The sequence below is a fragment of the Notamacropus eugenii genome, chromosome 2, assembly GCF_028372415.1.
Source record: "Notamacropus eugenii isolate mMacEug1 chromosome 2, mMacEug1.pri_v2, whole genome shotgun sequence".
NCBI classification, from domain to species: Eukaryota; Metazoa; Chordata; class Mammalia; order Diprotodontia; family Macropodidae; genus Notamacropus; species Notamacropus eugenii.
In genome coordinates, this window is record NC_092873.1 from 438,391,396 (window position 1) to 438,415,959 (window position 24,564).

Below are 24,564 nucleotides of genomic sequence, written 5' to 3' on the forward strand. Positions count from 1 at the left end.
GTTGTCTTCATGTTTCATCTCTGTCATATCTTTTTCATATGCATGTATGGGCTTCCTATAATATTAAATTTGGAGCAACACACACACTCTCCCCTGGCCAAACAGCAGCTTCCACATATTTCTTCTAAAAATTTTATTTAAAATATTGAACCTGAAAAATAATCAAGCTGCCAGTCCTTTGCACAGCACCTGAAGAATCAGCACCAACACTCTTCCTCTTCCTGTGCCAAATGAAGGTAAAACTGTAATGCCTTCTCCCTCAGTCAGTGCCAAGGGTCTACTGACCCGCTGAAAACTGTGGGGAGACTTCCTGGTCCAGAATTCAGCTTTCAGGGAAGGTCCCCATGCAAAGTAAGACTCCTGGAATATGAAACATCAGCTGCTTGAGGAAAATGGAGGATAGGAACAGACTGCTCTTCTGAAGGTCCATGATACCTAAAGGAGGTAAGGACCCCAGCTAGGAGCTCTAACTCTTCTTAGATTCCATGATCTGCTGGACATAATTGACAACATTGCTGTGGAGCTGGGGGGCGGTAGTGGAAAACGTCTCTTTGGCTAGGAAACGAGCTGCCTCACTGCCACTCATCATAGCATGGTACAATGGGAGGGTATACTTCTGTTTTCCCTGTAGTGAGCAAAAACATGACCCAGGTAGTCAGATGCTATATACCTCTTACTCCTCTAACCCTACCTTCCTGATGCCCTCTAGACTTGTGTCCTGTCCCAAGAGACAAGTGTACCATATGTAGGAAATAAGAGGATTAGAAAGAGGAGCTATTATCTGGCTTGCTGGTTGATAGGTACTCTAATTCTAGCGTTCTCTACGGCTCTACCCAATCCAAATTAGATCGTTAACAAGAAGACAAATTGGGGTGGTGGAGGAGGGTATGGATTCAACAGAACTCCATTTCTGGATAGTTATCTATTGAATTGGTAGTCAGATATTTAAGATTCCATGAAATAAAGCTGATTCTCTTTAATACTTGGTTTTAATAAAATGGGAAAATATTTGCAAGTCAAAGCATACCTTTCATTTGTCCTAAATATGGGTGGTAACTGAAACAATTTAATAAAACTCTAAGTTCTGAAGAAACCTTAAAAAGTCAGTGAGTCCATCCACCATCCACCACACTGATGTCCAGCTGGCCTTTGACTGGACTCCTATCCTCTGCCAAACCTCTTTTTTCCCTCTGGGATCTGAAGACTGTTACTCTCTTTAAGCCCCTGGAGTTCACCTCATAGGGTGATCTTGTTCCTATTCTTAGATGACTTCTGGTCACAGTGACTCCCTAGGGAGTGGAGACCTATAATTTCAGCTGATGTCTTCTGGTTGTTAGCACTCTTTTCTGTGGAGTATTCCCCATGGGCAGCCCCATAATCTGTCCTCCCAGGATTTAGGAAGCCCTGGCCATTTTTTCGCTAGTTTTAACCAACTGATTTATAAAAAGCTAGAGGAGTACACAAACTCCTTTCTTTCTCTTACAGGAACTTCCCAAGTATTATTTAACAGTAGTTATTATTACTTAATAGTAAATTCTGTTAATATGCAGTGCCCTCCAGGGCAACTTCTTTTAAAGGAAAAGTATAGACCTAGTCCAACTCAGACTAATAGGGCTCTAACCCTACACTTTAAGTAAACTATAGGATTGTCCCACATGTGTTTGAGCAGCAGGAGCAGAGGAGGCCAGTGATGGGAGGAGCTCCTCAGGATTCACTCACCTGACTCTCCAAGAACTCTCGTACTTTCTTGAAATCTGCCTGGTGATCATTTTTGATGACAATTTGGCTCCAGCGCAAGCGCAGCTCTGCATTTCGAGCATTTGAGATCTTGGGGTATGTCTCTCCCATTTCTTTCACATTCCCTAGAAAGAAGACGGGGGATGTGACCATTGTCAGTCACTCAACCCTAAGATACAAGCTCTGCAAAACTGCAAAGAAATGTCCTCAGGCCTTTTAAGAAAGTACTTTGAGATGGACTAAGCAAGTCATTGGCACAGCCACCATTTAATTACACATATCCCTTAATCAAAGGGAATATCTTCTTTTTGTCCATCATATTCAATTTCATTGAAAGGCACTATGTCAGGTGAAGATACAAAAGTAAAAACTAAAAAGACCCTGCCTATATATAAGCTTATTTTCTATTCAGTTGAGGGTGGAGAGGATACAATATTTTCACAGACAAATAAAAACAAGATAAATTTGAGGACTCAGAGAACTAACAACTTAGGGACTAAAAATAGCTTTGAGCAGACAATTGAAATGAGTTATTCTGAGGCTAGGGATTCCAAGAGGCAGAGATGAGAAAAGACAGGAAGTGACATGTGCCAAGTAGTTCAAATAGACTTAACCACCATCTCTCCTTAGCTATTAGTAGACAAAGTCCATGATTTTAAGCCCAAGAACCTTGCATCCTCAGCTTGGCCCTTGTAGATTGTATAGGAAGGGGGAGGAAGGACAGCAGGAAACTGAGCCATGCATCTTCTTGGGAGCTACTGTTAAAGATCTGGAAAAGAATTCTTATCACCAAAATCTTTGACATCACCAAATATTCAACATTAGATACCACGGGGTCTTTCCATCTGACTTGATCCTGAAACCACTATTTCCCTCTAATAGAATGTGAGTCCCCTAAGAGCAGGGACCATCATATTTTTCTACTTGAATCCCCTTAACAAAGCACTATGAACATAGTAAGGACCCAGTATATTCTATTTCATGCATCCATTCATGGAGGACAGCTTGTGCAATGGCAGTTGTGGGAGATGGGACAATATAGCACATGAAGAGGAATCATATGCGTCTGGGAAGAAAGATGGAGCCAGATTTTGGAAGACTTAAATGCTAAGATGAGAAGTTTATACTTTATCCTAGAGATAATAGGGAATTAATCAAATTTTTTGTACAGTGGAATGACATAATCAGATTCTTATCTTAGGAATATCAGTTTTAAAACTGTGTGAAGATGGATAAGAAAAGAGAAAGAATGGAAATAAGAATTATTAGTAGGTTAACGCAATATGTTGTCAAGGAGTTGACAAAGACTTGAACAATAAGGGTAGTAGTCACTTAAATAGAACAAAGAGGATAGATGCTGAAGATACAGAAGTAGAAAATGGCAATTCGATATGGGTGAGTTGGCAGAGGAAGGTAAAGGAGAGGGAAGGGTCACAGATGAAGTCAAGGTTGAAGAAATGGATGCCTAAGGATGGTGGTAACCTCAAAAGAAATACCTGAAAGGTGAAAAGGTGGGGTTAGGAGGAAAAATGATGAAATGCTTTGCCCAAGGTGAGTCTGAGAGACACCAAGAGGACATCTTGATGGAAATATGTAGCAAGAAGCTGGTGATATAGAACTGGAGTTCAGGAAAGAGATCAGGGATATCGGAGACCATAGATCTGCAGAAGGATGACTGTTAAATCCATAAAATCTTATGAGCTCACTGAGAAAGTAGATGGAGAGGAAATGGATCAAGTATGAATGTAGGGGGATACCTATGCTTACTGGGTTGGGAGATGAATGTTGACTCAGGAAAGGAAACTGAAAAGGAGTGATCAGATGGGCAGAAAAGAGCATCAAGAATACAGTGTCAAGGAAAAAAAGACTACACAGGAAGAGCCAGTGGTCTACCAAGTCAAAAGATCAAGTACAATGAATGTTGAGAAGAAGCTATTAGATTTAGTAGTTAAGAAATCATTGGTAAGAGAGAAATTTTAGTCAAGTGGTAGGGTAAGATACCATACTGGAAAGTCTAGAGAAGAAAGTGGGAGATGAAAAAAAGAAGGCAACAAAAAGACTTTTCCAAGGAATTTGGTTGACAAAATAAAGAGATAAAGGACAACAGTTTAAGAGGATGGTAAGATCAAGGTTTTTTAAGGAAAGGGAAGACCTATGTGTGTTTGCAGATAGCAAGAAGGAACTAAATGACAAAATATAGATCAAAGATGAGAGTGAACGATCAAAGGGACAACCTCCCAGAGCAGGTGGAAACAAATGGGATCAAGAACACAAGTACTGGGGTTAAATCTCTTTGCCAGAGACTAGAACAAAGGAGGTGAGACTTAGATATAGTAAACAGGGGAGATAAAGGAGCCATGGCAGATGGCTACTATTTTAAAAGTAGGTGATATTTTCTGTTGAGAAAAAACAGAAAAGGAGATTTGGAACAACCACTGCCAGTAGTGTAAAAGAGAATTAATCAGAAAATAAAAGGGTTACTGTGCAGCAGTGAGAGCCCATTGGAGGTTTGGCAACAAATATCTCTAGTGGACCTAGTCACACAGTTTTTGTGACTTTGTCCAGATGAGTTTGCTGGCATTCAAGGAGGAATATGAAACGTGGATAATGGGGGATAACCCAGGGCTGATATTTGGTTAATGTATGAGCAGTGACAAGACAAAGGGGAGAAGGTATTCAAGAACAGAATGTTAATGAATAGTTCAACTAGTCAACCATATAGTTTTAGTTAAGATTGTGAAGGGAAGAAAGTAAAGCTAGGGTAGGGACAATACATTGAGAGAACAAGAAGAGATAGAGGGAATAAGAGCCATGGTGAGAGGGAAGACAAAATTTAAGAAGAATGAGGCAGAGAGTAAGAGATGGAATAGGAAATTAAAATGAAAGGAATTTCAAAGTCCAAAATCACAGAGGCAGCAGAAATGTTAAGTGATAGGAAGAATTAAGATGTGCCCATCCCTGTGGATCGAACTGAAAATATGGGGCATGGGAGTTAAGGAAGCTGACATACTGGGAGATTAGAAGATTCAAAGGAATGCTAACATATATACTGAGTTTCTAGTATGAAGGCAAGGGTTGGGAACAACACTGAGAGTCACATACTGAACTCTTTGAGAAAGGAAGGAGACTGACCTAGGACTATAAAGACCTAAGCCAGATGATAGAGATGGAATGAACTTCAAGTCATGGAGTTTTTCAACAATGGTAGCAAAAGAATAGCCTGGAATTATTCCCATTTCTGGACCAATGTGTTAGGCATGTGAGAAAGACCATACTGAGAGTAGCTAAGGAGGGATGATGATATAGAAATTGGGAAGAATTCTAGGATGAAGGGGAGTTTGTTAACACCAGGGGACTCCATGGGGCACAATCAAACAGGATGGTAGAGGAGGATGCTGACTGTGGAGAGGTAGAGCTGAAGTTGATAAGGGTAAGAAAATATAGGAAGGGGTTGGAAGAAGAAAGGACCTGTTTGGGTATCTAGGATGGTAAATGATGGGCATTCTGATCCCCAAGCCAGACTGAACTCATTTGTACCAACGCTCTAGCCTCTTTCCAAGATAATGGTGAATGAAGCACACTCACAAAATCCTCTGTACATGAAACACGTACTTAGTCTCTAATCTCTAAATCATTAGAAGCACAGGTCTTCTTGTACTATTGGAGCCTTAAAGCTCAGGATCTGTCAGATCTGCTCAAAATTTCAGATGGCTAGAACGCCTTTGGTAAAGACCTTCTACTGACAGCAGGGTCACATCCAAATATTCTAGCCTGACCTTTATAGGGGTCCCTCCACTAAATTCTTCTAAATCTGAACTCCAACCAAGTTATTCAAGTTCTCCACTACAACTAAGTTAACTTTGTTCCTCAACTTGCTACTCTCTCCATGTGTCAAATTCAAAGTCTTTGCAAAAGTTACTCATGCGACCTCATATTTTATATCACTCGACTTCAAAAAAACAAAAATCAAAACCCACTTCTATACAACTTGCTTTATATCACTTGCACTTAACATTAGCATTTATCCGTATAATGTTAATGTCTTACAGTTTCGGTTTTTTGCAAGTACTTGTGTCTGTTTGCTAAGTGTCATAAACTGATCATCTCTCCTTCCTCCGGTTGTCTCCACTTTAGCAAGCACAGAATTCTGAACTATGGAAGCCCTGTGGTGACTAAACAACCCGTTCTTCTAGGGCTTACCAGGAGGCAGAGGGGATTTCTGTAGGATCTTATCCAGGAAGTACACCAGCTGGTAAGTCTTCCAGGTAGAGATATCCACAGCAGCAATAGCTCCTAGGTCTAGCTTCTCAGCAGCCCAAAGCTGGGCCAGCTCCTCAGCAGGCTTCATAAGTAAGTCACCAGGGGAGAGGTCAGGTAGGTAAGGGGGCCATCCTGGTGTGTTCAACCATCTATCAAATTCAAAGCCTGTAAGGTAGAGGTAAAAGGAGGTATTGGCAATGGTCCCAATCATTTCCTTCAAACTTCCAAATCTCCAGCTGTGCCTAGAGCAAGTTTTCCCTAGCCACTCCCTCTTTTCCCCATCCCCACTCCCCCAACGCTGGCCTCAAGCTTTTGTCTGTCCTAAACTCTGGCTTCATCAACTCCCCCTAAAGAGCGCAGATTACATGCCAATTACCCAGCACTCCTCTACTCTTTCACGTAGTCTTAGATCAGACCTTATGATACCCTCTGCAGCCAGAGGACTTTGCTTTGGAGAAGCATTTGCTACCATTTCCCAGCAACTAAGTGTCCCTGGCCCCTGGCTCCTCTACAGTCTCAGCATCCTGAAATGTGGGGCCTCACACCTGACTAGTGGCCATGGGAACTGACCAAAGTGGTGAGAGGAAGGACAGTGATTGCTTTTCCACTGCACAATCCCAGCTCACTAAAGTCCCACTGCACTGAGAACGGTGAGGATGGGGACACATTTTTAAGAACCAAGAATCTCAAGCATAATGGCACAGCCTCCATTCTCTCCTCTTAAGGAGACAATTTCCAGGTGAGTCATAGACACTGGGATGTCCTTTTGCTCAGAGTGAATTTTGTGAGTCCATTTCCTTTCTACTTCAAGGCTCAGAACTACTGTCAGGGACACAGTTACTTGAACCTTGGCATGAGCATCAGTTCACACGTGCCCAGATACTGTAAAGGAATAGAGAGTGAGAGACCAAGAGCAAAGAAATGGGAACACACCGTGGGCTGCAGCCCAAAATGGAATCAAGGGAGGCCATTAGGGCCCAAGTAAAGCCTCGGGGTTTTATTCTCAGAAGTGTCACTTACTAGGTAACTTTTACTCATGTACTTTTTCCTGGTTTTCTCAAATTAAAACAGTCCTTAATTCTCTTTCCCTGTTCTGGTTCCCTCCCAGGGGTTTATGGACCAGGACCTTACCTGGTATAGAATCCACTCTCTTCTTCTTCAGTTCAGGAAAATATTCCAAGTAGAATTCCAAAAAATCATCAGCCAAGATGCTTTGGAATTTAAATTCACTGACATAGGCCTGTAAACAAGGGCAGTGTCTAGTTAGTGAGGATCACTGGACCCCACAAGAGAGTGTCTAGCACATATGTACCCACCCCATCCTCTTTCACATCTCTGGCTCCTCTTTTATTCAAGCTGCCCTATCCACATGCTGCTCTTTTTCTATTCTCCATTAGGGGTTAACTATACCTTCAGGAAGTTGTCAAACTTGTCCTGGTCTCCCACCAGGTGGGCCAGGTAAGAGACAAAGCAGAACCCTTTCTCATATGGGGTTTCATTGTAGGTATCATCAGGATCAACACCTGGCAGGAGAGAGAGTACCCAAGGCTTTAATGATTCATAACTATAGCCCCTCAACCTTATGCTCTATGCCCCAAACCAGGCAGATTAAAATATAGTTTCCCCTACAGAGAATGAACAAGAGATTCCCCCAGACTATCCACTTCAGCCCATTCTAATTCATTAGAGAAGGGTTCGGAGCCCAGTGTTCATGAACCTTAAAAAAACCAAAAAAACCCCCCATTCTTCTAATTTTAAGGTAACTTTTTAATAATATTCTGTATATTATTCTGAGAAGGGGCCTAATGTCATAGAAAAACTTTCAGGACTCCAGCTTCAAAAGAATTCTTAAAGGCCCAGTAACCATACGTGACCCTAAGAACAGGACAAAGAACACGGATTCCACAGTAACTGGCAGATTTCCTCATACCCTATAAAATTATTTGCTAGTGATGAGAAAAAGAGTTTTATTAACACTTGGAAAGTGGCAAAGGACACAAAACCTCTCTGGGACTCTGGTCAAACCCCCTATCCACCCAACCATTCTAGGCCTTGATGAGATTTCATCCAACTCCACAGACATGACCAAAAAAAATATGGATTCCAACCATAGCAAAAAAGGTTTTGATTGATACTGAAAGTAGGACTCACTTCCTAATTTTAAGCAATATCATACCAAGTTTGCAGAATGTGTCCTTCCAGCTGATCTTTCAGAACAAGGCAGAACCAAGTACCGTCTGTCCCGTTCTGGTTGTGACTCACTCCCCTTTCAACTCCCTAGACCTCTGAAACCAAGTCCCTCAACTCTGCTATCGTTCCTGGAACAATCAACTCCCCTGTGGCTGGCTCACATTTGTCTAGTAATTTCTCAGAGCACAGCCTCCTCTCCGGCTATCCCCTTGGTGATCCCCCATGAAAACAAAGGTCCTAGAGGGCAAGACTTCCTTTCCTCTTAGTTTTCTATCCACAGCATAGTAAGGTTTAATGGTGGGTGTGGGAAAGAGTTAAAGATCTTCCCCACCCATTAATAGGCCTCAATACCTTTTGTTAATTTCTACTGAGGCACTGGGTTAGAGGGTCCTGCCCTCCAGCTCTGAATAAATACACTGAAGTGATTTTTTGGAAGGTTTGAGTGCCAGATGACACTCTGGGAAGCTGCTGAAGAGCCCCCCTCAAGCTTTGAAAACCCAGATGTTAGTGCTTCTCTCTGGTAACAATGCATGTATTATCTGTGGTCAGACAGTTGGAAGCCCAGTCTGTTGGTCTGTTTGTAATTTGTTTGTATTTTCTCTGAAGTTCAAAGTGCTGACTTTTTCCCCTGAACTAAGTGAATGATATATATGTGCTTGAATGAAGTGATTACTGATCCCTGAAAAGTTGCTTTCCTTTTAGAAAAGCAGTTCCAAGTACCTATGCAGCAGGCCCTCCAGTGTATTCGGATCCTTGCTGATACAAGCACTTTGTAGAATGTTTAGCATATACTAAATGCTTAATGAATGCTTTCACTTTCATCCATTCATCTGACTGCAACTGCTCAGTTTTAGAAGGCTTCCCCCCAGCCCTCCAAAGAAGCCCATTACAAAGGCCAAGGTTCCTAAGGTATTACACAGAGGTGCCTTCTCTCTGACCTGGCTCAATCTTCACTCGGAGCTTGTTCAGAGGGTGGTCCTCTCCAGTGATGTCCATGTGCTGTCGAAGAAGAGCCCTCCCCGTGGCAGCTTCTAAGCAGGTGTAAGCAGGGCCTGGAGAAAAAAATAAAACTGCTGATATGTTGGGCTACAGAGAGAATCACCTCTCTGTACCAGATGAGGTTCTGTGGTCCTCTCATAGTGAGCTGTCAGCTGTCAAGCTCCTTTGGCCTCCCTCAGCTAGCAGGCCTCAAGCACCACTTCAGGCTTCAAAGGAACTCGAGGTTATGTCACATATGACTCCACCCTCAAACTTTTCTCTTGACAAAGTATCCTTTTTAAAGGGATACTTTTCTATATATTCCTAGGTAGAAGCTGAAGGAATTCTCACCTGTCCATTTTTGGCTACCACTAAAATTTCTCCCTAAGGATCTGTGGTTCTTCCTTCAGGTTTTGAAAATGCTCTTCTTATGACCCAGTCATGAAATTAGCTGGCTCTACACAAATTAGCTGGGTTACATGGCCTAAGGATTCCAAGGAACAGGGGGTCACTGGTTCACTTAAACCACAAATGCTCCCCTGAAAAATGCAAGCATGTGATTGCAGTTTCTGGAGGAAGAAGGATGCTTTTATTCCTAATGAGTTTAATGGTCAAGCTGCTGACCACTCATCAGTTATATTGTAGAAGTGATTCCTTTACATGACTCAGTTGAACTCAATGATCACTAAGGACCCTTCCAATTCTGAGATTCTTTGATAAGAGTTCTGGGGTTCAAGGGTCAAATCATTACAAATTTCTTTAGAAATACTATGTCACCAACCCAGTCAAGATCCAATTCAGAAAGCAACTCAAGAGTGCATCAATTGTCCTCCAGCTATAAGAGTTTGACTGAGTCTAGATTAAATATTGCCCAGGCAGAATGGGAGTAAAGGTGTTAATTCTGCACAATCCTAGTGTCAAACCCTTTGACCCTTTGCTCTATCTCTAATTATACATTGCCAAATCCCAACCCTGATTTCTCCCATCATTCACCTCCCCACCTCCTCTTATGCTGATAAGGGAGCTAGAGGAAGTCCAGGGCAAATTTACGTTATTTAACCTCACAACAACAAAGTAATCTCTATCTCACTCACAACAGTAGCCATTTCTAACTTTCCCATCTCTCCTCAAGCCTCCCACAACAATCCCTTTCCTCATCCTAGAGAATCTCACCCCATACTTTACCTAAATCACTGAGGCCATCTGCCAAGAATTCCATCATCTCTGATTGCTCTGGCATCATCTCCTCCCCACTCTCCCAACCTTCACCTGATGATCAAGTGGCCCTTCTCTTTGCCAAGGCCAACCATGCTACACGCACCTTGGTATGAGCCCCTCCAAGCTTCTCTGTTGGGATTGGAAGCTCAATTCCGTGTGGACAGTCTCGGGCGGGTAAAGGTGGGAGCTTCTAAATCTTAGAGCTCTCACGAGACCCCCCCAGGAAACGGCAGGGGATCGAGGTGAACCGGCTAGCTCGGGTATTTCCGCCTCTCCCCGGGAGATACGTGATGGGTGGAGTCTCCCTGCCCTCAAGGTCGTCCCGGATTGGAGCACACCTAGTTACCTAACAGCACGGTATTGAGATGCAAACTGTGCGGCTGAAGGTTAAGTAGGATTGAGGAAGCCTGAAAGCTCTTAGCACGTGTGGAGCCAAGAGGACAGTAGGCTCCGCTCCTCTTCTTTCCTCTCTCCCCTCCCCCTCTCTCCCCGCTTGTACTTCTACTTCCAATCCCTTAAGCTTAGCCTCCTTAGGAAATCTCCCCCTCTTCCTCCTAAGGAAGACCCCCCTGCACTTGTAACTAGACCCTGAAATAAAGCTCAACCCTTGTTCGACTCTGGAACGTCCTTTCTCTCATATGTGCATCCGGTTTTGGCCAGCTGAAGACCTCGGGAGGTGAGGTAAGAAAGACTCGGGTAGCCCACACAGGCCTCTAGGCCTGGCACTTCTCCAATATACTGCCCTCACTATGCACCCCACCTTTTTTCTAAGCTTCAGTGTTCCCCTATCCCAGGCGAGGGGGATCTGTGGCCTCAAGGCCACATGTGGCCCTCTAGGTTCTCAAGTGCAGACCTTCTGATTGAGTTCAAATTTATCGAACAAATCCTTTAATTAAGGGGATTTCTTCTGTGAAGTTTGGATGCAGTCAAAGGGCCACACTTGAGGACCTAGAGGGCCACAGGTTCCCCACCCCTGCCCTATCCACTAGTTCCTTCCTTGCTGTCTACAAACATGTCCATGTCTTCCCTCTCCCTTAAAAAGTTACCAATGTTTTCTTAATTCCCAAATCTAATGGTCTCTTCTGTCCCCTTATGTTCCTTGACCATTCTGCAGCTTGTAACATTGTTGACCACACTCTCCCCCCTTGCCGGTATTCCTGACACTGCTTGCTCTCTCTTTTGTCCTACTACTTCTCTGACCACTTCTCAGTACCCTTTGCTGGAACTTTATCTCTCATTTTCTCTCTTCACATACCCATGATTCTACTTCAGATCCTCATCACTGCACTATTAAGAGGAATAGCCTGCTAACTGGTCATCCTGTCTCAGGTCTCTACTAATTCTAATCCATCCTTTGCACAGAGCTGTCAGTGCAGATCTGAACCTGTGACCCTCATGCCCCCTTCCCCTCAGCTCAGTAAACTTCTGTGGCTCCCTCTTACTTTCAGGATCAAACACAAATTCCTCTTTTGGGCATTCAAGAGCCTGCACAACCCAGCCCTTCCCTGTGTTCTTGGCCTTCTTATCCATTGCATCATTCTACAGTGCAGCTATATTGGCCTGCTTGCCATTCCACCCGGGGAACTCAGTTTTTGGTGGCTGTCCTCTGTATTCCCAATGTTCCACTTCATCCACTCTGCTTTGCAGAATCCCTGACTACTTCAAGATCGCTCAGAAGGTGCCTTCTGCAGGCCTTTCTGAGCCCCCTAGCCAAACTGCCAGTGCCTTCACCTCTAAAGGGACCTCCCACTTCCTCTGTAATCTCTTATGTATACCTACAGTCTCTCTCATTAGACTATAAGCTCCTTGACAACTGGGAGTGTTTCTTGATTTTTATTTGTGTCCCCAACATTCTGCACAGTGTAGCACATTGTAAATACTGATTGGGTGACTGATAAACAATGTTTGGAAACTGTCTTACCGTTTACCGCTTTGAGCCTTCAGTTAACCTGTAACACACATAACTAGACTTCTAAAATACCAATGATCCTATGCTAACTGAACTGATGTAAAGAATACAAAATAAACGTGTGTTGAGTATTTTTTTGAGTATATTTACACTGTTTTCACAGATCCCTGTTGTCTTCTCCATTAGAGTGTACACTCCTTGTGAGTAGGGATTGTTTCATTTTTGGTACTTCCAGCCCAGTATCTGGTACACAAAAAGCACTAGTGTACACTTGATGGACACACATTTCTGGAAGTCACATTATAAAGTATCCCTCATGATGAATTAGGCAGCTATCTGTCACGGTGGCCCTTGGTCCTAGCTCTGCTCATTTTGTATCCCAGCACAGTGCCTGACATACACTTACTAATAGTCAGGGGCTTAGCTAAGACACAGGCTCTTACTCCCAAAGAGCTTATAGCCCAGGAGGGGGATGACAACACAATATGAGATGATTTTGAGTTAGAACTATACAAAATAAACTACTATGAGGTCCTAGGGAGGAGACTGTTACTGAACAGGGAAAATTCCTCTCTGGCCCAGGTCTGACGCTTCCTTTTCCAGGAAGCCTTCCTGAATTCCCCAGGTTACTGAGATTTCTCCCTCAAATTTTCTTGGAGCAATTTGTCTAGAACTCTCTCATCATGTCTCTATCACTTTCTATCTTGTATTCTATCTAGTTGTGTATATGTGACATCCTTTGCCCCCAAACAGATTACAAACTTCAGGGGAAGGCCTGCCTTATTTTCTCTTTGTAGTTCTCCAGCACAATGTCTTACACACAGTAGACATTTAGTAAGAGTCTGTGAGTAGAATTTTATAGACATCACCCTTGCTTTTGTTGGCCCCAAAGGCTGAAGGAACACGGCACTAGGAGGTTGGCTCACCAAAAAGGATAGTAGAGATTCTCCTTTGGGCATACATAGTGAAACCCTCATTCAGCCAGAACTCGCCCCAGTTGGCGTTGGTGACCAGATTTCCAAACCAGCTGTGAGAGATCTCATGGATGATAACATCTGCCAGGGAACGGTCCCCAGCCAACAGACACGGAGTAACAAAAGTCAGGCAGGGGTTCTCCATGCCCCCGAAGGGAAAAGATGGTGGCATGAAGAGCAAGTCATATCTGTAAAAAGGAAAGATAGGTTACAAAGAGGTCTTGTTTCCCCAAGGACAAGCTGAGTTTCATTTTGCTGAGCAAAGTTAGTTAAATGCTTCAAAACACTACGTGACCTAGCCCCTGATAGGGAGAGTGTGAGCAAATGGACAAAGAGCTAGATTTGAGGCTAGAAAGTTTGGATGTGAAGTCCTTGAACCTTTCCTTAGAAAAGTCCTGGCCTTTTCCTTTGCTGGCCGTTCAGCTCCCTTCCAATTTCAAAGGCGGGATGTAGATAAGTTAGGAAACAATAGCACTTCTCTTCCAGACAGATTTGGGGTTTTTAAGGTCAAATCAATGAACCCTCTAATTAACTGGGGTTGAATTCTGAAGCTATCAAAGGAAAAAAATGGAGTTTGGATTAACAGTGGTGTCTTCTTCTGACAGGAAGGGAAGACAAGTCAAGATCAGGAATCAAGGCATGAAAGGAGAGAGTGAAAAGAAGCAGTAAGAACGTTCATTACGAGTATGGGTAAGGAGACACTCAGCTTGAAACAAAGATGTTAGAGCCAATGTGACACTGCACCTTCCCCAAACATAGGGTCCAAAAAGTTTTTCTCCTGTTGCCAGAAATTCTTCTATCACACCATTGTATTCTTCGCTGGCAGCTTTGATCAAGCAGGGCTCAGCCCACACACGGCTCCTGATGAGAGAAGAGCAGACAAGCCAGCTGTCAAGGCAGCCTCATTTGAAGGCCCCTGCAGAATCAGGGCTGCAATTCATGTGTGGACAACTGAGCTAGACAGCCTTGTCAGTGCTAGTAAAAGGAGAAAGGGGCTACCAGCACAGGACAGAGACATTAGCAGTGGTTGGGGGGCAGGGAAGCCAGCAGAGCACAACGCAGGCACCCGAGAAAGCCCCCCAGGCACAAAATAGCCTCAGAAGTGCAATGAGGTCCTGAACCCACAGGACCCAATTCAGAAGAGCATTGCAAGACTTTCTCCCAGGGATAGGAACAGTGTTTAATGCATATGGTAACCATTCCACCAAGGTGGCAATTCTGGACTGAGGAAGGGTGGAAGACAGGGAGGGGTAAGGATAGAAGGAAAACCAGGAAACGGATACAGTGAGGGAAGAACAATAGCAACTATCTCATGTGTTTTTCTCCAAATGCTATTTTCAAATGTTGCCCTGACAATTCCTGGCTTCAGGATTTTTGGGGCTCCAGGGTACCTTTTCCCCAAGACAAGTCAACGCTTTAGGAAATAAGTTCTGGGTTTTGAGTTGTAGACCAACAATTAACCAGTAGAATTTATTCTGTGGACTACCAAATTACCAGCTTAGTTTGCACATGTTCTACAAAGCAATCCTATAACACTTCAGTTTCTCTTCAGCAACTTGAGGGTCTCAAAAGGACCTGGAGCAAAACCTGAACAAGGTGCTGCCTAAACAAAAGAAAGGTTTAAAATTGTGCTGCCTGTCCTATGTTCCTGCTCCTAGGGCTTTGAGACTTTAATGAAACATGTGCTTGGATTCATCACAAATAAGTACCACTTTAAAAAAAAAAAAGAGCAGAGTTTTCTAACATTAAAACTGAGCATTTATTGTTTACTATCCTGCCAAAGTGTCCCTTATTGCACCTCAGATCCTAACCCTGGTCTAACTCAGCTTGGTGCTATGGTCTTAATTCCTAGCACAGGACTATGGCACACCCAAACTGATATTGGATTTCAATTTCTGAATGCCTTTCCTTTTTAAAAAAGTTTTCAAGATTCACTTTTTTATAAGATTTTGAATGAAAACAGTGTCCTTCAATCTGCACTCAGACTCTAGTTCTTTCTCTGGATGCGGATGGCATTTTCCATCATGAGCCTTTTGAAAATGCCTTGGATCACTGTCCTGCTGAGAAGGGCTAAGTCAATCGTAGCTGATCATCACACAATGTTGCTGTTACCGTGTACAATGTTGTCATGATTGTGCTCACCTCACTCAGCATCTGAATCTGTTCTAATCATGCAGATTATCTTTTTATCCATGACTGCAGGGAACCTTATCCAAGTCTGTCCATGTCTTGCTATACGTTCAACACAGGGAGGTCACCCAACATGTTGGGGGGCCTTCCTCCCTCTCTCTTGACGTTTCAGGGATGTAGTGAGCACGTTGTTTACCTTGCCCACCTTTAATCCTTTTTTCTTGTCATATGACCAAATCATCTTCTCTTCCTATCATAAAATTTCTTAATAACATCCTTTATTCCTTTTCTTTGAGATTCCTTAGTGGTTTTAGAAAGTTGTAGCCTATTCATATCTACCATCTTCCTTCTGTGAAATCTTCAAGTTAATAAATATTTGTCGAACTAATTTTTTAAAACATAATTTTTAAAAATTTATTTTAAAATTTTTAATATTTTTTAACTTTAATTTTCCCCAAATTTATTAATTTGTTTTCAGTTTTCAACATTCACTTTCATACGTTTTAAATTTTCTCCCCCTCCCTCCCAAAGAATCTTATACATATACATTCCTATTAAACACATTTTCACATCAGTCAAAAACATGTAGTTTTTAAAAAAAATTCTGGTCTTAACAAATATCAACTAAAATGAACATCTGTGCAAACACCACTCCCTAAATGGAAAAACAGAACTGTAGATGAAATTGCAAATCATTGTTACAAGAAGTCTGCTTTTCTTTTTTAAAGTATATAATAAAGTTTAAAGTATACAAAGTATACAATAAATCCAAAGCTACCTTGTTTGTTGATTTCTTTTAGCCTTCTGTTCTCTTCTGTGCACTAAAAAAACACCTCAATGATCCTCTCTTTTCTGGCTATCCCTCCTCTTGGTCCTCATTAACCCCCATTCGGAAAAAAGGAAAAACCCCCAAACTCTCATAACGTGCACACTTCATGTTTCTTGAAATGAAGTGCTCTTAGGACATTTGTCTATCAATATAAGACTTCAAAAAGTTGAGATAACTTAGCCAAATTGGGTATCTAATCATTATTGATTTATCGTGATGTTCTACTTTGTCAGAGGTTTCTCTCCTTGGGTAAGAGGCATATCCAAACAGAAAAACCCTAGCGGAAAGTACCATGTGAATTATCCTTAGAATCTTTGGCTATGAAGACAAATTACCTAGCCCAGTAAAAAGAGAATTCCCCACACCTACACAGGAAAGGCTGAGCTATCACCACTAATTAAACTGGATTCTATAATGATTGACTAGTGTTATCATCTGTTACACACATAAAAGTCATCATAAGCAAGTAAGTAATGAATCAGAGGTTGCTCTAATGAAAGGTGGAGGAGGGAGAGGGGGCAGTGATTTCCCATCAATAGCTCCTTCCAAATAACCTAAGTGTAAATTCTCTGAAATGACACACACCTCCTCATTCTTTTAATTATCTGGTTTCCTGACTATTGCGAAGATGGACCTTCCAATGGGTGGGGCAGACTATTTTTCTAGATTGAACTACTCTAATGCTAAACTGGTCTATTAGGAGCTGACTATAATGAAGTCCCTATTTATCATTCCACATTACACCCTAGGAACTGAGATTTATGCAACACCTTATCAGATTGAAGTTTGAGGTTGATAATGCCAAGCCCATCCAAGAAAATGCTACCAGGAGCTAAAAGCTAAGCCTGCAGATAAGCAAAGAATCACAACTAGGAAAAGATGGTCACTGTTCTATCAGCCAACTTTTGCTCCTTTCCAGTCAGAGGGGAGATGGGAAAAAAATGTCACCAGTAAAATCTGGACTCTTGCCTTACTTATTCTCACAGAAACTTTACAAATTTTATTCTACCAAATCTAACCAATCATATAGAGAAACGTTTGGTATACTGTATAATGTTTTTTCTTTGCAGGAAGTAGAAAGAAAGGCTTACTCTCTCTATCTGTCTCCAAAAAGCAAAATGAAGGGATGCTATTGCAGTCATCTCCTAATAAACTACTCAGAATCAAAGTAGCTCAATCTTGAAAATGTCTGCCTCACCCACTGGAAGTAACAAGCAAGAGCACAAAAGAACAATTGAAAATAGGATAGGGTTAGGAAAACTTTGAGATAGATATGGTTATATTGGGAGAGAGGGAGATTCAGAGGGCAAAGGTTTTTTTTTTTTTTTTTTTTTTTTTTTATGTTCTCTTTTTTTTTTTAATTTTTTTATTTTTTTAATGTTTAACAATCACTGCCATACAATTGCGATTTTATCCCTCCCCACCCACCCCCCACTACCTCCCTCCCTCCCCACGACTGCATACAATTCTGTATAGATTCTACATATACTTTCCTATTGAGTATATTTTCACTATAGTCATGCTATGTAGTCAGACTAAGATAAATGAAAGAATCCGTATAACAAATCAGAACATGATACACAAACAGATACACATACACAAACATGATCTGCTACATTATGTGAGTGACTTCCATATTTCTCTCTCTGAGTGTGAAAGGCATTTTGCCTTGAGGTCCACCATTGGGATTTTTTTTTTTTTTTTCAGAAGTTCTTGTGTTATTACAAAAATCTAAGTCTACCAGAAAAAACTCTCACACACTGTGGTTGTTGCTGTGCATAAAGTTCTCCTGGTTCTGCTCCTTTCACTCAGCATCAGGTCATATAAGTCCTTCCAGGCCTCTCTGAAGTCTTCTTGTTCATCATTTCTTATAGCACAATAGTACTCCATTACATTCATATACCATAATTTATTCAGCCATTCCCCAATTGATGGACATCCCCTTGACTTCCAGTTTTTGGCAACTACATAGAGTGCTGCTATAAATATTTTTGTACATGTGGGACCCTTTCCCATTTTTATGATCTCTTGGGGATATAGTCCTAGTAGCGATATTGCTGGGTCAAAGGGTATGCACATTTTTGTAGCCCTTTGGGCATAGTTCCAAATTGCTCTCCAGAATGGTTGGATGCGCTCACAGCTCCACCAACAATGAATTAGTGTTCCAACTCTCCCACATCCTCTCCAGCATTTATCATTTTCTTGTTCTGTCATGTTTGCCAATCTTATAGGTGTGATGTGGTACCTCAGAGTTGTTTTGATTTGCATCTCTCTAACCAATAGTGATTTAGAGCATTTTTTCATATGATTATAGATAGCTTTAATTTCTTCCTCTGAAAATTGCCTGTTCATATCCTTTGACCATTTATCAATTGGGGAATGACTTGTATGATTATACATTTGGGTCAGTTCTCTATATATTCTAGAAATGAGGCCTTTATCCCCGAGCTTAGCTGTAAAAATTTTTTCCCAATTTACTACATCCCTCCGGATTTTGGTTGCATTGGGTTTGGTTGTGCAAAAACTTCTCAGTTTAATGTACTCAAAGTTATCCATTTTGCATTTCATAATGCATTCTATCTCTCCTTTAGTAAAGAATTCTTCCCTTCTCCATAGATCTGATAAATACACTATTCCTTGCTTCTCCAGTTTGTTCATGGTATCAATCTTTATACCTAAATCATGTACCCATTTGGACTTTATTCTTGTGTACGGTGTCAGGTATGGGTCTATGCCTAATTTCGGGCAAAGGTTTAATGAGCTAAATTGTTACCCCAAACTTCTGACTTATGACACCCACCTGCCCACTTTATAGCATGGGCAGCATACTTTCAAATTCAAATATTAATGGAGCTAGGAGTACTAGAAGAACACAGTTCCAGTAACTTTGCCTCCTGGAGAAAGGAAGATCCCAAATTGTTCCCAAGAACTATCTTGATGGGGTCTACTGGTCACATACTTACTTATTTGCCTCTATGTGTCAGTTCAACCCTGCTCACACAGTCTCATTCACCTACCTGGGTCCAACTTCAGCAGAAACCAGATCTCCAACAGCCAAAGCTACCAGGTAGGAGGGAATAGGCTGACACATTTGGAAAAAGAACTTATTTGGGCCTCGTTTTTCCCATGTGGTGGCACTCATCACTGCTGTGAAGCCATCTGGCACCTGGCAAGAAAATAAAGGTTGGGTTTTAGCTGAAGAGAGGTCAGAGTTTCAAACTTAACCCAGAATGAGGCAGGATGTGGGGACTAAGTTTCTGAGATTTGGAGTGATGCCTCTACACTTTTGGGGAGGGACAAGGACAAAAGAGAGAAGAGAATAAATGGGGGACAGGACAGGATGGAGGGAAATATAGTCAGATTTTCACAACATGACTATTATGGAAGTCTTTTGCATAACTACACATGTACAGCCTATATTGAACTGCTTGCCTTCACAGTGGGGATGTGTGGGGAGGGAGGAAGGGAGAGAAGTTGGAATTCAAAGATTTAGGAACAAATGTTGAGAATTGTTTTTGCATGCAACTGGGAAATAAGAAATATAAGTAATGGGGTATAGAAATCTATCTTGCCCTACAAGAAAAGAGAGAAGATGGGGCTAAGGGAAGGAAGGGCAGATTGGGGGAAGGGGTAATCAGAATTGGGGTTGGGGGAGGGGAGAGATGGGGAGAAAATTTGGAACTCAAAATTCTGTGGAAATGAATATTAAAATCTAAAAATAAATAAATAAATAAAAATTAAAAAAAGAAAGATGCCTCTAAAACACACACAAAAACACACACATACACACAACTTGGGAGCAAAACTAAAGATTTTAATAAGAAGCCCTACTGGATGAAAGTTGCACTAAGAATTCAATATTAGACCTGATCAGTTTAAATTATGATGACATTGGTCTGAAATCACATCATTCAAATCCCAAGAACAGATGTTTCTTACCTCGACAAGAGCAGAATACTTGCTTTTCACTGCAGGAGTGTCAAAGCAGGGAAAGAATGCTCGGTTGAGGACGGCCTGACCCTGGGTATAGACAAAGGGCTTCTTCTTCCCTGCTGTCTGCTCTGGAGTCAGCCAGCAAACCTGAGAAAACAAACAGATTTTAGGAGAGCTGTCCCCTCCCTGGGCTCTAATGGGGCACTTTCCAGCCAGAAGGCCAAGTATGAAGAATACTAGAGAAAAGAAATTAGTTGGCATTGAGAACTCCAGGAAATTGTTAAGATCTCAATGCCAATCAGTCTGATCACATTAAGAACATTCCTCCCAACTAGATCAATGGAACAGATTAGAAAAAGGAGAATCAGAAACAATGGAACTCAATAATTCAGTGTTCAATAAACCAGAAAATCTAAGATACTTAGGAAGTAACTTCCTATTTGATAAAAACTGCTGGGGAAACTGGAAAGTAACCTGGGAGAAAGGAAGCTTAGACCAACTAAAATGTTGGTCTTCATATTTTACAATACATTTTAAATGGACATATGCTATTAACATTAAAGATCATACTATAAAAAAGTAAAAGAAACAGATTATCTACCACTCACGACTATAGAATAGAATTATAGACGATAAAATAGATAACTTTGATTGTATGAAACTGAAACATTTCTGCAGACAAAATTATTGCACCTAGAATAAGAAGGGAAGTGGCTGAATGGGGAAAAAAAGTCTTCATATCAAATTGATCTAATAAAGGTTTGTTGTCCAAGATATGTAAACAATTAACAGATACATACATATACATATGTATGAACAATAGCCATTCTTCAATAGATACATGTCAAAAGATACGAACAAACAGTTCAAAAGATCTATAAACACCTCAAAACCATATTAAAGATTGTTTCCAATCATTAATAATAAGAAAAATATAAATTAAAACAATCTTTAGGCTTCACCCCACACTGAGCAAATTGGCAAAGATGACAAAAGATGGTGATAGTGTTGGAGGAGTTGTGGGAAGATAGGTACACTAGTACAATCATTTGGAAAGCAATTTAGAATTATCAATCAGTAAACATTTACTAAGCACCTACCATGTGCCAGGTACTGTGCTAAGCACTGGAGATATTAAAAAAAGACAAAAGACAGCCAAGAAGCGCAAAGAAAATGATTAAACCATTCATAACTTTTGACCTAGAGGCTTATACCAAAAGAAGTCCACTAATAGGATAGATAATGTGATAACTAAAGAAGTATGGGAAAATCTATATGCAGCATAAAGTAAACACTCATTCACACGGGAAATTATGGTGATGTGAGAGAGAACACAACCAATTCCCTCTCACGTTCTACTTTGCTTTGGGATCTATTAAGATATCACCTCCAGTTCACAGGCTGTTTCACCTTCAGAGTGTTTCAAGAAATCTCCATCCTAGTTTCTTATGTTATTCCTTAGTTCGTAATCTTATCTTTCCTTTCTTTCTCACTATGAAGGTCCCCAGAAATCTATAAATGGTGGGACTTTCTCATAACCCAAACAAAGCAAAAGCTTTGTTTCAGGAACCCTGGAATTAGCTTTAATATGTAGCTTTCAGAAGCCCTGGAATTTGGCCTGGTGGCAAAACATTTGGAAATAAAGGCTACAGAATCACATCTTTGGGAAGCATCTCAGACGACTCCTACCCATATCTGAACTTACTACAACATCCCTAAGTGGCAGTGCCAGCAACTTCACTCAAAGACCTCTACTGAGGAAGAACTCATCTGTGCAACACAACGTAATTTCACTTTTGTACAGTGAATAATACACTTTGCATTATGAAGTTTTTCCCCTTTCATAGAGCTAAACTCTGCCTTCTAGAGCCAAGCTGGACAAACAATTTCTTTTCCCCAAGACAGCCTTTCAAATACAAAGTCTTGTGTTCTCCAGGCCAATCATCTCTAGTCCTTCCATCAGTCCTTGTATGGTATAATTAAGTCTCTAGTCCCATCTTACCTTAGTCATCTGTCCTCTATGTCTTCCCTAAAACACAGCACCCAAAACTGAACAAAGCACAAAGATTTGGTTTGACCAGGGCCTATATCTGTACCAGCAGGGGTAACACTTCCCCTTTTCAACTACTCCTTTCTTAGTCTAATATGGTATCAATGGCTTTTTTGATTGCCTCATCACTCTATTAATTTATACTGATCTTTTTCACATGAATTTTAGTCATTCCTTTTGCCCTACTGTTTTACCCTGTTGAGAATTTTTTGGATCCTTATTCACTTGTGAGCTAGTAATTAACATGCTCACCATCCCTAAAATTCATTTGCCTTTTGTAAGTGTTCTGTTGTAATAGGCACTAGGTTAAATGTTTATTATTTCACTCTCTCTGACTTTCATATGTACACCAACCAAAAAGAAACTACCTAATAGGTACTCTATTTTTATCTGTAACAAATGCAGGTTGGAATCTCAGAAATCTCTAGCGAGGGAAATAGCTCCACGCCAAGAAAGGTGGAACAGAGAGATATAACAGGTACGTCAGGAGGCAGAGACCACTGCGGAAAGCTTTGAACCAAAAGCGGGTTCACAAGAACAGCGGACACAAGGCTGGCCAGCACAGCACAGCCCGCGAACGAGGCAGTCTGTGCTTGGAGCTTCTGGTCTGTCACTTCTGAACTGTCCGGCCAAGAATGGATCGTATTCCCGGCGTGGTCTGACCAGGAAGAGGGGAGGGATGAGTCTGACAGCTCCCTCGTGTTTGACAGGTTGGGGGTGACGGCGGCGGGAAGGTTTGGAACACCGCCCAGGGGAGGCCATGCCGGGCCGGCTTAATTCTCTCTGCAAGCATACGGCCGGAGTCAATGAATGAAAACTCTAGCTTGTCAGTGACGATGGCTTTTATTTCGGGGGCCTCTTGGAGCGGGGGAGCTCAGGACCACCCTGAGCGCGTGGGGTCTTTATTCTCATTTTCCTGGCCTTGTACTAAGTCACTTCTGGATGTGTGCCGTAGCTCTAGCCCTGGCCTTTGGAGTCAGTTCTAAGGTCTGGGAGGAACCCGAATCGGATAAACAGGCCGGCTGGAAAGCTCGCCCGACGCCGGCCTCTGGCCCGGCTCCAAGGTCCCGAGCAGGAGGTAAGGCGGAGGCTCCAAAGGTCTCTTCCCCAATATCCCCGAGGAGGGCATGCTCCCTGGGGCTGGGCCGGCACCCCGCTTCCGAGCTCGGCCAACTCCCAGACCTAACTACCTGGGGCGCTCCACGCCGGGGGGCCGCTCGGCTACCGGCTACCGGCTACCGGCGCGCAGGGGCCGGCCCATCAACCGATGAGCATTTATTAGGCGCCTGCTAAGTGCGGGGGATACAAGAGGCAAAAGACGGCGCGTCTTCATGGCGCTAACGCTCTACCGGGGTGGGGGAACCACAGGAAACAGGTCGACCCAGAGCCAGCCGCAAGCGGGGCAAACCAGAATTCCTTAAGCCGGGAGGCCGCCGCGCCCGGGGGTCACGAGGGCCGGAGGCAGGAAGCAAGGGCGCCGGGCGTCGCCGGCCGGCCAAGGGAAGGAAGGGAGGGAAGGGGGGCGAGGAAGCCGAGCCGCCGCCGCCGCACTCACCCCGGGCCCCTCGCCCACGCGGTACGTGAGCAGCAGCTGGAAGCGCTCCCCGGGGCGGCAGGGCTGCGGGAAGGCCACGCTCAGCGCCTGGCCGTAGTGGGCAAAGGGGCGCGTGTGGAAGGGCACGGGCTCCTCGGGCGGCTCCCCGGAGCCGGGCCGCTCCCGCCGCAGCGCCGCCGCCGTCACCTCGAGGCACGGGTGCGAGTCGAGGTGCAGCTCGGACGCGCCCTCGGGCCCCAGGCAGCGCAGCTCCAGCGCCGCCGTGCCGCTGAGGCCGCGGCTGCCGGGGCCTGGGCCCGGTGGCCCGAACTCCACCCGCAGCGTAAGGTGCAGGTGCAGCAGTTCGAAGGCGCGGAAGTTGGACGCCGAGGCCACGTCCGGGGCCCGGGCCGAGTGCAGCGGCCGCCGCGCCGCGCAGCCCGTCACAGACCCGGGGCACGCCATCGTCCCAACCGCCCCACCGGCTGCCTCCAACCGACTGCCCACCTCAGCCGCCGCCCCCCCCCCTGCCGCGAGGACGCCGGGGGCGGGGCTGCCGTCCAGACCACGCCCTCGAGTGACTGGCGGGTCGCCGGGCCACGCCCCCCGCGGGAGCAGCTGTAGCCACGTCCCCAGAGGAGCACAGGCCACGCCTCCCGCGGGTGCGGCTACCGCTGAGGCCACGCCCTCCCTCTCATTCCGGTGTCAGGCCACGCCCCTTCCCCTCGACTCCTAGTCCTTCCCAAGCCCTGGAATCTTTTCCCATCTCTCTATCGCACTTTGGATTCCAGTCCCAAACCTCACCTTTCCTCTAGCCTCCTT

At 43.4% G+C, this 24,564-nt stretch overlaps 1 protein-coding gene across 2 annotated transcripts; it reads right to left on the reverse strand.

Moving 5' to 3' along the window:
- Window positions 1–118: 118 nt before the first annotated feature.
- On the reverse strand, window positions 119–24,343 carry RNPEP (arginyl aminopeptidase). 2 transcript variants are annotated; one of them, XM_072648209.1, is made up of 11 exons: window positions 23,764–24,343; window positions 20,165–20,305; window positions 19,243–19,391; window positions 14,011–14,127; window positions 13,219–13,454; window positions 9,126–9,239; window positions 7,408–7,520; window positions 7,129–7,237; window positions 5,938–6,162; window positions 1,720–1,862; window positions 119–360 (listed from the first exon to the last, which is right to left on the reverse strand). In XM_072648209.1, exons 1-11 carry the CDS (start codon window positions 24,205–24,207, stop codon window positions 163–165), a joined length of 1,989 nt encoding a protein of 662 aa, XP_072504310.1. In that variant the 5' UTR covers window positions 24,208–24,343; the 3' UTR covers window positions 119–162. The 2 variants fall into 2 exon arrangements, with proteins under 2 accessions (XP_072504310.1, XP_072504309.1); XM_072648208.1 differs by having other exon boundaries at window positions 119–625; window positions 23,764–24,247.
- Between the last annotated feature and the right edge of the window lie 221 nt (window positions 24,344–24,564).